This window comes from Cervus elaphus, chromosome 15 (assembly GCF_910594005.1).
Source record: "Cervus elaphus chromosome 15, mCerEla1.1, whole genome shotgun sequence".
Lineage (NCBI taxonomy): Eukaryota > Metazoa > Chordata > Mammalia > Artiodactyla > Cervidae > Cervus > Cervus elaphus.
This window is the reverse complement of record NC_057829.1, coordinates 79748880-79763586: the sequence shown is the minus strand read 5'-3', so window position 1 is coordinate 79763586 and position 14707 is coordinate 79748880. Positions and strand designations below refer to the sequence as shown.

Here is a 14707-nt window from a genome sequence, read left to right as displayed (position 1 = left end):
ACACAGGGTCCATCCCTGGAGCGGGAAGATCCCCTGGAGAAGGGAATGGCAACCCACTCCAGTATTCTTATCTGGGAAATGCCACGGATGGAGGAGCCTGGCCGGCTACAGTCCATGGGGTCACAAAAAATCCGACAGGACTTGGAAGCTTGTGGTCAACCATTTCATAAATAAAAGAAAATCCTTAGGTTTAGCCCCTGGGTCTGTCTCTTTCAGTTATTACGTGCGGAGTGAGCTACATGAGCCTTGAAATTCTTCCTCGCCCGTGTGTTCCTTGATGTACAGGTCACGTGAGGGCTCTGCTCCCATGGGAAAGACCCAAATCCACAGCCAACTTGTTCTGATTTCAAAGCAAAGACGCTGTCACACCCTCTCCATCCTCACGACGTCTGGGATGGGAGATCCCTTTCCTGAATGGCTGCTTTCCCTGTCCATGGAGATGCTTTTTGAAAAGGTCACTGCTTATTCCTACAGAACCCACCTCAGACCAACTGCCTGAAGCTAGAGAAAAAAAAAACCACAAAAACACACAGTCGATCTGGTGGGGGGGATTTCATGCCCTGTGGCTTTCTCCCTGTCGTTCAGATGTGAGCTAAGATTTGTGAGGAAGAATAACTGGCTTTCAAGTATACTAGGTAACTATGGAAATAAATTAAGCCACTAACGCTGGTTTGATAAAAAGCAGACCACTGAGACAACGACAAGCTGAGGAGGGAGCTCTCCCCACCCCCTGGCCCTGGAGTTAACCCTTTCCCAAGCTGTCAGTTTCATTTGGAATATCTTGGGTCTAAAGATACAACTACTATGTAAGCCTTATGTTAAGCAAGTGAAGACCATACTGCCATGTTCTTAACTTGACTTAGGGAAGAGAGAAATGTCAAGGTGGTTTTCACACTGTTTACCTCCCTGGAAGATGCGTTTTAAAAACCCACTTACTGGGCCAAATGGCAACAGCTGTTGCTCGTGTAAGTCCTTCTACTCCATTTCACTCACAAGTGCAATCATGAAACGAACAGTTAAACTGGAATTAGAAAAGAAGTCACACAAGCCTCAAAGATGGCAATCAAGTCAAGACACACACCCACAGGCTTTGGAAAGTGTGTTACTGGACCTGTGATCGCCACCCTCACCATAGTCAAAATGTCCTTTGTTCTCTATCTGGTCACAAATTATTCAGTGAAAATATACTACCTACAGAGGAAATGAAACAGGAATTACTTGCACCATCCAGCAGCCAAAAGAGCACTTAAATACTTCCCAAGAATCGTCATATTTTATTTTCATGACTTGAGATCTTACCCAATATTTAAAACAAAAGACAGGAGGCTGCCTCCTATTGTCACCCACTCACAAAAGCCACTCATGTGGCAGCATCGTGACCACAAACAATGGGGCGCTGGATTGTAATGTGGGGGTTCAACGGGTTATGATGGGTGTGACGTTGGGTGTCTCATTTCAGAGTGGGTGCTGCTTACAGCAAGAAGCTTTAGAAATGAGTGGCTCCAAGCAGCCCATCCTAAGGAGCTCCCCACTGCATCTCTGGAGATGCAAGAGGTTTCTTTTTGCCCCACTGTCAGAAGCACTGCAGAGACACCGGGATGCTGGACCAGCACACATCATGGGATGGAAAAAGATATTTTTCTAGGGCCAGGGAGGTGGGGGAGGATCGAGGTCCCTCATATCAGGCTGATTTTTCCTAAACTCGCTCCCACTGAATAAAAATAGCATCCAACAACTCATTGTTTTGACTTTTTCTCATTTAGCCTGGTGCACCCAGGGAGAGCCCAAGTAGATGCCAAAAAGGTGGATTTTACCTATATTATTTATATTCCATAACTAAAGGTACAAACCGGGTTTATAACAGTAAGCTGGTGGAAAGAACTGGAAGAGAGGAAGACATCATCAGAGTCTGGACAATGCTTTCTCCTCCTGAGTTGTTGTTTAGTGACCCCATGGACTATAGCTAGCCAGGCTCCTCTGTCCATGGGATTTCACAGGCAAGAATACTGGAGTGGTTGCAATTTCATTCCACTGAGTCACCAAGGAAGCCTATCCTTGTGAGTGGCAAACCCCTTTGGCTATAAACCAGGGGTCCCTAACCTTCAGGATCTAATGCCTGGTGATCTGAGCTGGAGCTGATGTAATAATAACAGAAATAAAGTGCATAGTAAATGTAATGCCATTGAATCATCCCCAAAGCACCCCCTACTCCCTACCCATGGAAGAATTGTCTTAAACAAAACCGGTCCCTGGTGCCAAAAAGGTTGGGGACCACTACTATAAAAATACTAAGACAGCCCCAAAAGCTTTTGCTCAAACCTCCTCAAGATCTGATGCTTCAAGTTTTAACTACTCTTTAATCAGAAACATATTAACCAAGTGTAAAATGCTATTTTAAACTCAGTTCTTTACAACCCTGAAAATGTGAGTCACACATCTCATTGGTAATTGCGGATGTGATTGGCACAAATTACATCAAAAGGCTATTTGCGATGGCTCACAAGGGAAGAGTCTGTAAGCGGAAATATATTTATCACCTCTCTGAGCAGAGCTGCGGAGTGCCCAGAAATGCTGCAAGTCCCCAAATTCATATCCACTGGGCTTGGAAAATATTAGAAAACATTACTTATCATGATCATGTTGGAGGGACAACAGAGTTTGTTCAATTGTTTTGCCTGCCTGCATTGATATTAACATTTGTTTCCATTTCCACATTACAAGGCAGTGCTAGAAGATGAAGATTATTTTGAAATTTTGCTGGAGAGCTAGGAGAAATCAGCTAGGGCGGAAAATTTTGTTCTTGACAAGTTCCACCATACAAATAGACTAAATTTCACAGGTCACTAAAGGAAATTAGTTTTGTCTTGGAAGATAATTTTTTTTTTAGGAGGCCCAAACACAAGCCTTGCATGCATGCATGCTAACTCACATCCAACTCTTTGCAACCCCATGGACTATAAGACCGTCAGGCTCCTCTGTCCATAGGATTCTTCAGGCAAGAACACTGGAGTGGGTTGCCATGCCCTCTTCCACGGGATCTTCCCGACCCAGGGATCAAACCTGCGTCTCCTGCAGCTCCTGCATTGCAGGCAGATTCTTTACCCCTGAGGGGGCTGCAATGTCAAAGCATTTGGAGTATATAATAGGGCAAAGGTCTCACTGGTTTTAAACAAACTCCTGCCCCTTGGCATAAGCAAAGCATTAGAAACGAGAATGGGAGGTTTTTTCCAAGCTTTTCATTTGCCATTTACATTTGGACGACTGGAACGCTCACATCGTTTCTGCCGAGTTTCTAAGTATTGCACGGTACAGCTAGTGACAGTCCTGCCCAAGTGATTGGCAAGGTGTTATTACAATAATGTCCTCAATTTTCCCATATGGCATTTGAGCTGTTTGCTTTCTCAGAATACAAAACCCGGAGCTGTTTTCTGTAATTACACCAGACGCATTTTAAGGCGCGCTCTTAGGTGTGTGAAAAGAAAGAAAACCCTGTAACCACGGAGGTCTGCTTGGTTTTCCTCCTGAAGAACAGAAGACCCGCTGACCGCCACCTTCACAATGGTGCTTCTTGGTGGGCGCCCAGTCGGCCCAGCTTCCTGCCTTCATTTGCTTAGCTTTTTATGCAGCAGCCTGATAACACTGCCACACAGCCTGTGGGCTGGATGTGGCCTGGGATGGTTAAAATGCATTCAATGGCACCACCCAGTCCAGAAAATCACATCGCAGAGGTAGAAAACGTGCTTCCGTCTGACTCACCATGGGTACCCTACCAGAAATCTCTGTGTCAGAGGACTGCTTGTGTGGAGGAAGGCAGGCCTGCCCATTTTGAGCCCCTGCCACCACCCCAGGCCTCATCACCTCATACAGCCCCCAGCCCTCCAGAGTTGGCCACGCTCTCAGCCACACAGGGTCCCTCTCTATTGTCACCATCTTGAAATGATGAATAGGATGTTAATAAAAGGCCAGACCTTGGAGGAAGAAATGACAACCCCCTCCAGTATTCTCGTCTGGGAAATCCCTTCCCAGAGGAGCCTGGTGGGCTACAGTCCACGGGGCCGCAGAGAGTCGGACACGTCCGAGTGACTAATACTTTCACTTTTCACTGTCCCTGACTCTTCAACTTGGTTTTGGAACCTCTAGTGGCTCCTAAATGCTCCTGCAACCAACTCCTACTCCTCCGTCTAGCACGTGGGGCTTCTCACGGCCCAGCCCGGCCCAGTCCCCCCAGAGCTGCCCTCCTCAGTTCTCTGGACCCCTCTTTTGCCCTGTTTCCCACCTCTGGTCCTTGTCTTTGTTTGTGCTTCTAAGCCTGCTTCACAGGTAGGACTCTGGGCACCGCCCCTCTCCACCGTTTTTCACATCTCCGCTCTTGGGGTCACACTGTTTAGATGAGAGCCCACCACCACCACTCTACCAGCTCCCACTCTTTGCAACAGACAGCTCCTCCCCTCTTTTGCAAGCCCCTTGACCTGTGCTTGCAGCCCCCAAGTACTGGGCAGACCTGGACCACCTCAGCTGGAGAAGAACAAATACTAGCTGGATGACCACCAACAACGGAAATGTGAACCATTATTCAGAATAACTGGGTCTTAAAAGACTCTAGAACATCCGGATTAACATAAAGCTCGTGTGGGCAGCTTGAATTATCTGGGGGAAAAAAATTCTCTTCGTTGTGTGCACGTGGACACAGCTCAGCACGTGGCAGGGGAAGGGCCACTGCCCAGGGCCTCGGGGTCAGTGAGCTGCTTCCTCTATCAGCAGGACTATGGATCACATCCCACGTTCCCCACCCGGCCATCCACACGAGCCTTGACCACACCAGCCCTGAAGGAAACCACTTCGGCTGTCTGTTGGGAAGTCCATGACCAGAGGTGGAAGAGAAGAGAAAGCCACGTGGTACATACAATCCCACAATGATGGCCACGGTGGCAATGAAAAGGAGCACCAAAGGGGAAATCGTGACTGACTCAAGATGGAAACGTAAGGTGAAGGAGACTGGATTTTCCCTCCAGCTTTAGATCTCCAGACTCTGACCAATGAATGAGAAACAAAATGATCTGGAACAAAATTATGAATATTTAGCTCCTTGAGCGAAACAATATAACCCACCTGTTGGTCAACAGTCCTATGAACGGGTTGGTGAGGAGCTGGACAGTGGCTTTCGAGGCAAACAGCAGGCCGACCTGCACATTCTCATTCAGGAGGTCTTTGTCTTCACTGGGACAGTCGGAAGGGGCCGAGGACGAGTTAGTGGCCATGCGCTGCGTGGTGGCCTCCTGCACCAGTGCCCCCTGAAGGTGGTCGGTGTTGTTCCCGGTGACCATGGTGGAATTGTCGTAATAGGAGAAGATGTTCTGGAAGCCGCCGGAGGCGGAGGCTGTGAGCCCAGGCTTGGCGGTCTGGATTTCTAGAGCATCTTTCTCATGCTCAATGCTATACAAGTAACTCGGGATGATGGGGACTGGGGACGAGAGCAGGACAGCGGTGATTACATTGAAAGCCTCCCTGGGCCAAAGCCAGCAAAACTGTGGTCTTGTCAAATGCTAAAGGAGACCCTGAGAAGTGGTGTGTCTGCCTCAGGAAAGGGAGCCTCTGCACTGACACCGAACAATTTCATGTTGTTTAGCTCTGGGAAAGATTGAGGGCAGAAGGAGAAAGGGGAGACAGAGGATGAGATGGTTAGAGGGCATCACTGACTCAATGGACTTAAGTTTTAGCAAATTCCAGGAGATGGTGAAGGGCAGGGAAGGCTGGTGGGCTGCAGTCCAAGGGGCTGCAGAGAGTCGGACACAACTGAGCAACTAAACAACAAGCTCTGAGAACAAAGCCCCAGAGGCTGTGTGAGCTCTCAGGGCCAGCAGACCTGACCAGCCCCAAAGCTCCCTATGCTTCTTACAGGGCTCCTTCACAGGAATAGCTTAGGAAAGGAAAACAAGATGCGATCTGAAATCTAGTCAGTGCTGACCTGGGGTCAACCAGGGCTTCTCAGAAAGAGGCTAGAAAGACCTTTAAGTGAATGAATCAGGAAAACAGAAACCTAAATTTCATTATGTGTCTTAGGAAAAAAAAAATTAACCTGCAGGAAGTAATAATTTGGAAATTCTGCACCAGGCTCACTTTATCTTTCTATTACTTGAGGGGGAAGCGGCAATGTTTCATACAACTTGGCAAATTCAAGACTTCTTGAGACTTTCATGAAGGAAAAGAAAGCTGATGTAATCGAAGCTTTGGGCATGTGTATAACAGAGGATTCAAGACAAAGGAGGACCCAGGCCCTTGTTACTCTACTGGGATGAGCCCCAAAGCTCCGATATTCCTGGAAGTGAAAACCTGACTCTCTGATGCTCTGAAAACTGTCCAGAGAGAGAACCTTAAACAGAGACAAGGGAAATGACCCTTTAAAAAATCATTTTTATTCATTAAAAATTGGTATATTTTTTAGGAAAATATGCGTGCCAAACCCGTTGTTCATGGGGCTAATTAAGAGACCTGGATGTCAATTATGTAGCTGTTCAAAAATCTATTACAGCAAAAAAGATGAAAACCAACAGTTAAAACTGCTCTTGATAGGAGTCCTGACATGTGTCCATGTCGTCATCTGCAGAGTCACTACATTTAAATGTCCCTTCCTTCTATGGAGGGAGGTATGCTGACCTGTTCCCTTAGGTGACAGACCACATTATTAACCCATCTGTTTCGGGGGGGTGTAATAATTATTATAATATTATTCTGAATTCTGGAAATTGCTCTTCCTTCATAGAATTTTTTTTTTTTTTAATCGCGTTGAAAGTGACAAGGGGAAGCAGGAAATTATCAGGAGGAAACATAAGTTCTGGGTTTTATCTGATGTCACAGTTTTTTGACCGGACCTCCAGGAAAACGCAGCCGCAAACGCGGCCACTAGCCTAAACGAGGCAGCCTCGGGCAGGGAACGTCTTTTTGAAAAACGTATTCTCTCCAACCTGCCCGCACCGCGCTGGGGTAAGGCGGGCGCGCCCGGGGACTGGGACGCCCGGTCCGTACGTACCCACGACCGTGAGCAGCATGTTATCCAGCAGCAGCGCGAGGAACACGATGAACAGGATGAGCTTCCGCGAGTGCCGGCTCTCCTGCAGCCAGCGGAGCAGCGCCAGCTCGCTCAGGGCCATGGCTCCGGGGCTCGGCTGCGGGCGCGGCGCGCGGTCAGGGGCCGTGCGGGGCCGCCGGCTCCCCCGACCCCAGGGCTCGGACTTCGCCCGGCCCGGCCCGCCGGAGGGGCGCTCGCAGAGCGGCGCGCACCAGACGGCGCCAGACGGCCCCCGGCGTCCCACCCTCGGCTCACCTGCGGCGAAAGCGTCCTCACCGGCACCTGCGCTACGGGGTAATAACGCCCGCGAGCGCCGTCGGGGCGCGAATCCCCCGCCACGCCCGGCTCTCCGCCGCCCGCGCCCACTTCACCCGCTGCTCGCTCGGAAAGGGCCGCGCGCCCCCCGCGCACCAGATGTCCTGCACCTCGGCTTTCCCGGGACCCCTCGGAACCCCGCGAGTGGCGCCTCCGGGGGCTTCCCCTGTCCTCAGCCGGGCCCCCGCTCTCCCGCGCGTCCCGGCGGCGATCGGTCCCCAGCGCCGAGCCCCGCGGGCCGGGAGCGGGGCCGGCCTTACCTCGGGGTCGTCTGCGGCTGGCCGCCGTGGGCTCCGTCTGGCCGGCCGGCTCCGGTCGCCGTCTCCACCCCAGAGCCCTGCCGCCGCCGCTCAGTTTACCCGGTCCGGCTCTGACGTCACGGCCGCCGCGGAGCGGGGGCGGGGGGCTGGGGCGCCCGGGCCTCCGCCTTCCCTGCGCAGTAGCTCTCCTGTCCCCGCCCCGCCCCGGACCCGGCTTTGCGCCGGGACTCCGGAGTCGCCCGGTCCCGAGCAGACCCTCGCCCCTTTCCGGGCACTTGGCCGTGCGCCCTGGGAACACCGGCCCGGGTGAAGGGGATGGGTCTCAAAGGGAGGATGTCAGGAACCCCAGGGCGAGGGGCCAAGGGTCCCGGGCTCAGGGGCCAAGGGTTCCGGGCTCAGGGGCCAGGATGAGGAGTCGGGGATTAGTGCTTTCATTTGGCCCCAGTTAGGAGCTAACGCTCTCGTTGAGCCTCCCTGTTCCTGAGCTGGGCCATGAGGACGTGAAGCCTCGTGAGTGAGTGTGCCCGAGACAGAGGTTGGGGTTGGGCGGCCGCGGACAGACCTGTTTCCTGGAGAAGCCGCCCTGCACCCCAGCACCCCTCCCCTCTCCCGCCTCCGGATCTTGGTGCAGAGTGCCCCTCGGCCTCTTTGACCATTGGATCCTCGGGTACCCTCCATATGCTGATGTGGATACGGGGTGGGGGTGGGGGAGAAGGGGACATCCATCAGAGTCATCCCCACAGTGAGAGTGAGGATATGAGGGCCCCAGGCCCCTGAGTCCGGTCCCAGAAAGGAGGACCATGTCGCCTGAGCAGGGGACACTGGAGACTAGATGAGCACCTGGTGCCCAAATAAAAGGACCCCGTGGGCAGCTGCCCAAGCCCTGTGGCCACAGTGCTGTCTGCTCAATGTTTTCCGGGGATACTGGCAAAAGGCCTGTCTGCAGCTGACCTGGAGCTGTCATCTTCACTACCAAAGGTCAGGAGCCCAGTTTGATTTCCAAGTCCCTCTATTTTATAAAAAGAAACAGACTTCCCTCCTGACATGGCTGGAGCTTTGGTGACCCTTTAAGGGGCGGGAGGAGCAGAAGCTGTTTTCTTGGAAAGCCACTTAGAATAAATGTTATCTGCTGCAGCGGCAGCGGTAGAGTCTGGCCGTGTTTTATTAATGTTTGCTTGTCAGCTGGAGACTGCTAAGAGCAGCGGGGTGCTGTGTGGGGCTCCCCTCTCTCTGCACCTCCTTCCTCCCTTCCAGACACCCCCTGTGCCATCCCCGATGTGAGAGAAATGGTTGGATAAGTAAGTAGGTCAGTAACATGGGGACTCCGGGATGTCCCAGGATGTGTGCAACTTAAATATTAAACGGGGAAGAGGGGAGGAAAACCACTTAGGAGGAGAGAACAGATGGCAGGGAGCTGTTTGAGATGGCTCAGAAGGGTATCACGTTCATGGGGTGGCCCAAAGTGCCTGGAGTTTCAGAACAAAGACACAGGCCCTGTCCCTCTGCTCCCTGGGGCAGAGAGGTGTCATGGTTATCAGGATGCCTGGGTCCTGTCCACTGTGGCCTTGATAGGTGACCTCGGGCACATTATGTATCTTCTCCGTGCCTTAGTTTCCTCATCTCTGAAACGGGGATGCCAACTGGACATGATGCCAACTGGACATAATGCGGTGTTGTTGTGGGGATCCACAAGGATTCCTTAATACCGTGCCTGGCACAAAAGTGAAAGTCAGCATCCACCATTCATCCACCCAACAAATATTTGTTGAGCATTGACTACATCCAGGCACTGTCAATGATATTGGAGAAATATTAATGGCCCAAAGAGAGAAAATCCCGATCCTTGGGGGCCTTACACATTCTGGTGGCAACACCACGATGGTGCACAGAGGAAGCCACACCAACTCGAGCCCAGCCATCTGGAAAAATATGGCGCTAGGGGAAAATGCCAATCCCTGGGTCCCTTCTCCTAATCTCTGCCACCCCTCCTAGAGCACCATAGCCTATACTAGCGTCTTCAGATTTTTTTGTTGCCATGCCCCAGAGTGTCTTTAAAAAGATAGGTGAGCCTGACACATTTCTCAGTTGGCATCTAAAATATTCTTTCATCATAAATTTAAATAGTTTAGGGGTATATCATGTATGTGTGTGTATGTTAGTCACTTAGTTGTGTCTAAATCTTGCCACCCCATGGACTGTAGCTCGCCAGGCTCCTCTGTCCGTGGATTTCTCTAGGCAGGAATACTGGAGTGGTTGCCATTCCCCTCTCCAGGGGATCTTCCCAACCCAGGGACTGAACCCGGGTTTCCTGTGTTGCAGGCAGATTCTTTGCTGTCTGAGGCACCAGGAAAGCCCCATATCATGTATCAGTTCAATTCAGTTCAGTTGCTCAGTCCTGTCCGACTCTGTGACCCCATGGACTGCAGCACACTAGGCTATATTCATCTTTATATATAAAACCATTGCGACTCTCTTTTGAATGTACCCAATGGATTATAAAATTACCACATTTTTTAAAAAATACAAAGAACTTTTTCTTTAACACTGTAAATGTTACATTGTTTCTCTTTAACAATGTAAAAATTTTACATTGTTTCCTTTATGCTCTCAAAGTATATTTTCTAGCCACTTTCAACAGAATTTTATCTAACTGTAATTTTTTATTACTTAAATTCTGTATTTACTGCCTTATCTATTATATGAACTTCAACAGATATATGAACATGCATTAGCATTTTAAAATTTTCTTATGGCCACAAGGTCCTAAGTTCAAAAATTCTTTTTTAAGATTGTGTTATTATATCAATTATTAGTAGTATATAAATGATAAAGCTGCAAACACATAATACAAATTTTGATAAATATTAAACAAAAGAGAAACACATTAGATGTGTATTACCTAATGAGATGAGTAGGGAGAGGATTTTTGGAGCCTTAACAGAAGAGAAACCATATTGTCTCTGGATGTTTTTATGCCTCAGAACAATGTAACACAGTAAAATGCTATGTGTCAGGTTGGGTGGGAGGTAAGCCTTTCTTTGTCCAGTGGGAGACAGGAGATTATTGAAAGGGGAAGCGATAAAAGAGAATCCTCATGTCTCTACCTGGGACCATCTCAGCCAGGTTAATTTTTAAGTACAGGGCACATGGAATGAGCATCTGCTATGGCTTGGGAAACCTTCATATATACCCAGTGTCCTGAAGTAGCAGATTGAAGAGCCAACCTGGAAAGCCCTGCCTGATCTGGGACTTTGGGACTCCAGAGCCTTTTAACTGACTCAGCCCCCGCCTCCCCTCTCCAGCCACACTCGCTCCTCTGGCCTTTCTCTGCCGCAGGGCCTCTGCACATTCTCTGCCCGGGAAGTTCTGCTTCTAGTTATCACCTTCTCCTTCTTCGTTACCAGTCCTAATGCCACTTCTTAAGGGGAGCCATCCTTTCATGGACACCCCAGCCCCAAGTATCAGGTCCCCTTCTCTTGTAAATCCTCATGGAACTGTTACTTCCTCCAAAATATTTCTGTCCATGAGGAGCTGTTCTCCATCTCCCCAGGTATCAGGACCAGGGAGACCCTTCTTGGTCATCACCAAGGTTCCAGAACACAGATGAAGCTCATTAAATACCTGCAAGAAGGATGTGTTCTGGGTGGATTGGGTTCCCTTCTGAAGCAGAATGGTGGGAACCTGAAAGAGAAGCACCTTTGCTGGAAGGTCAAGGTTACACTCCTGTCTCTCTCCCCCACTCCTCCAGGACCAGGCTTTGAGGAAGCCCCGCAGTGAACACTGGTGGCTCAGATGATAAAGAATTAGCCTGCAATGCGGGAGGAATTGGGAAAATCCCCTGGAGAAGGGAATGGCAACCCACTCCAGTATTCTTGCCTGGAGAATTCCACGGGCAGAGGAGCCTTGCAGGCTATAATTCAGGGGGTCACAAAGAGACACAACTGAGTGACTAATACTTTCACTTTCATTTCCTAGTGAACACATTTATTGACTTGACCAAAAAGTTCGTTTGGGATTTTCTGTAGGATATCAAGGAAAAACTCGAATGAACTTTCTGGCCAACCCAGTATTTACTTTTCCTGGGAACTCAGACTGGTGAGCTCAGCCACTCAACCCCCTGCCTTCACCCACTCCCACCCTTTTCAAACACTAGGGACTGGGAAGGTACAAAGGTCCCAGCAGGGTTGATTTTTTTTTTCCCCCATTAAACTTCAGTATTTAGGAAAGATAAGGCATGGAGCTTTCTTGAACATAGCAGTTATTTGAAATCGGCATGATGGGAGATACACTAACAAGAGTTTAAGCCATGGATGGCATCTGATTGGGTCACTTTTACAATTCTGTGAATTTGAGTGAGTCATTAAACTTGTACGTGCCTCAGTTTAGCATCTGTCACTCAAGCATGATAGGAGCACCCCGCCCCCCCCAACACACACACACATACAGAGCTGTTTGGGGATGGAGGGAGATGATCCTGGCATAGTGCCTGGCGCAGAGCAGAGGCTCACAGTTGAAGGGTTCCTTGGCCACAGAAAAGTGAAAGTGCTGATACCTGGGAGATGTAAGTGGTCCATGGGAAAATCCTCAGATGCTCCCACCATCAGAGACCTTGAAAATAAGGAAAACAGATTTATGACCTGGGCATTAAGCTGTGAAATGCAGACAAGGCATCAGAGCAGAAATGAACAATGGCATCCTGAAGAGACACAATGGTTCGTGGGCCAGCAAAACCCAATACATTGGTTAACTTGTGGGCAGAGTAAGGAGTGGAGTACCCGGGGGAGAGCCAGGCATGGAGTGAAGCAGGCTGTTCCTAGAAGAGGGAGCCCCAGTGGCTCCGAAGCTCATGAAGAGATGCTCAGACACACTAGTGATCAGAGAAATGCCAATTATAATGGGAGGAAGAGGCAGCACTATACCCATCAGACTGACAACAACTAGGAAGCTGGGTAAATGCCATTTGTTGGTGAAGATGTAAGGAAATAGGGACCCTTTCCTTGGGGGTGGTATGGGGACTGGGGCAGCCTTTCTGGAAGCTTGGTGGAATTAAGTCAGCGTGCACCCTCTGATCAAGTCCGCATCTCAGGGGAATCCCAAGGGGGGGAAGAACTAGGGAAGGCATTACAGTGTTGGTCGCAGTGGGGAGTGGGAGGCAACTTCGGTCTCCATCACTAGGGAAGAAATAATTGAAGTGTGGAGGATGCTCAGAATGGAGTGCCGTGGATGTGGGATTACCCACGTGTCTGTGCACAGATTCTACTAAGCCTTGAGGGTAAAGGCAGGAGGAGGCGAGCGGGTTCTGAAGTAAGATTCCATGTTGTAAAAGCACACGGAGCATCACTTATTCTGGAGGCTTCATTCCTATTCAAGGGTCCATATTAAGTTCTTCGGAGTGGGTGCCTTCATAGGGGAGGGGCCCAGGAGTGTGCATGTGGGATGAATTGGGAAAAAAAAATGGAAATAAACCAAGAAATGGGCCTTACAAGGACCGATGATGATAGTATGCTCAGAGATGAGACAGATGATCAACTCAACTCTCTGTGCACATGGGTGCCCCCAAAGGGAAGCCTAGAGAAGTAGGAGCCTTTCAGTACAGAGTTAGCTGTTCTGAACGCATAGGCTGTCCAGGAGCTTTATCTCCCAGGGCAGGCAGGGCTGTGCTCTGTCTTAACCCAGCCTGATGGGAAGGGAGAGCAGATGGAAATCCAGGTCCAGGAAAGAGCAGAGAACATCAAATGCAAACTAAATGCAAATGATACAGCTGGTTTTTTGGTCTTATTTTGTTTTGTTTTGTTTTGCCTTTTCCCTCTTGTTTTCTTTATAAGTCTTTAACTGTTTAGATTTATAACATTTAAAACTATAACAGTTGAGGAATTGATGACGAGTAGATGAACTACTTAAAACAACTATAACTTAAAGGATGAGGGTGGTTATGGGAATATAAAGCAGCCAGATATCTGTATTTTATGTGAAGTGGTATATTATTCGCTGTAAATGGACTGTAAAAAGTCAAGAATGTGTGTTGTAGTCTCTAGCACAACCACTGTAAAAGTAATAAAAAGGAGAATAAATAGCTAACAGGAAAATTAAATGGGATTCTGTAAAGTATTCATATACTTGTAACAGGTAGGAAAGGAGGAACAGATGAGCAAAAAAAAGAAAAAAAGAAATCAAACAAACAAAAAAACCTAGAGGAGTCAAGTAGAAAATAAAAAATAAAATGATAGATTGAGGGCTTCCCTGGTGGCTCTGTGGTGAAGAATCCGCCTGCCAATGTAGGAAACAGTTTTGATCCTCTATCCGGGAAGAATCTACATGCCGTGGAGCGATGAAGCCTGTGTGTCAGGGGATGTTTAGCAGTAGGACTCCTGTGGGCTGTGTCCTATCTCTCTTGAGCCCTCTGTTCCTTATCAGTCCCCATCAGGGGTGAGAGGAGCTGGCAAGCCGCTCCGGGACTGAGATCATAGAGATGGGATGCTTGCATCGGATTTCCTTCATTAGCTTTTCCATTTGGTGAAAGGGAGTATTTATGACCCTCTTTTGATATGGATTGCCTTTTGGCCTTATGGCCTCTATTGCTCCTTGTCTCCTTGGTAACTTGTAAAGTCAGGTCTTTTGACCTTTATCTGAAGAAGCTACCTTGTAATACGGTATATATACTCTTACGGAATTCAATAAAGCACTCTTGCTCCACCAGAGACTTGGGTCCCCGTGTCCTTCTTTCTCTCTCTCTCTCTCTCTCTATTTCTGGCTGATTGCCTGGAGCGCGAAGGCCGGCTGCATAATCCAGAGAATATTAGCCTCTTTCCTTCTTTCACTCTCTTATTGTGGACTCGGGACCACCAGGTTCTGGTCCACTAAAGGACCCCAACACCTGTGCACCACAACCATTGAGCCCGTGCCCTAGAGTCTGGGGGTCACAACTGCTGAAGCCCATGCGCCCTAGAGCCCATGCTCTGAAACAAGAGAAGCCACCACAATAAGAAGCCCACCCACCACAAGAGAGTAGCCCCCTGCTCGTTGCAACTAGAGAAAAGCTCCTGCGGCAACGGAGACCCAGCACAGC

At 49.2% G+C, this 14707-nt stretch overlaps 1 protein-coding gene across 1 annotated transcript in view; it reads right to left on the bottom strand.

The window, feature by feature from the left end:
* Positions 1 to 7738, bottom strand: part of SLC18A2 (solute carrier family 18 member A2) — a 40477-nt gene extending 32739 nt beyond the window's left edge. The window contains exons 1-3 of the mRNA XM_043926035.1: positions 7642 to 7738; positions 7028 to 7163; positions 5110 to 5461 (exon numbers count right to left, since the gene is read on the bottom strand). Coding sequence (XP_043781970.1) covers positions 5110 to 5461; positions 7028 to 7148 — 473 coding nt within the window. The 5' untranslated portion in view covers positions 7149 to 7163; positions 7642 to 7738. The remainder of the gene's footprint in view (positions 1 to 5109; positions 5462 to 7027; positions 7164 to 7641) is intronic.
* Positions 7739 to 14707: the final 6969 nt, after the last annotated feature.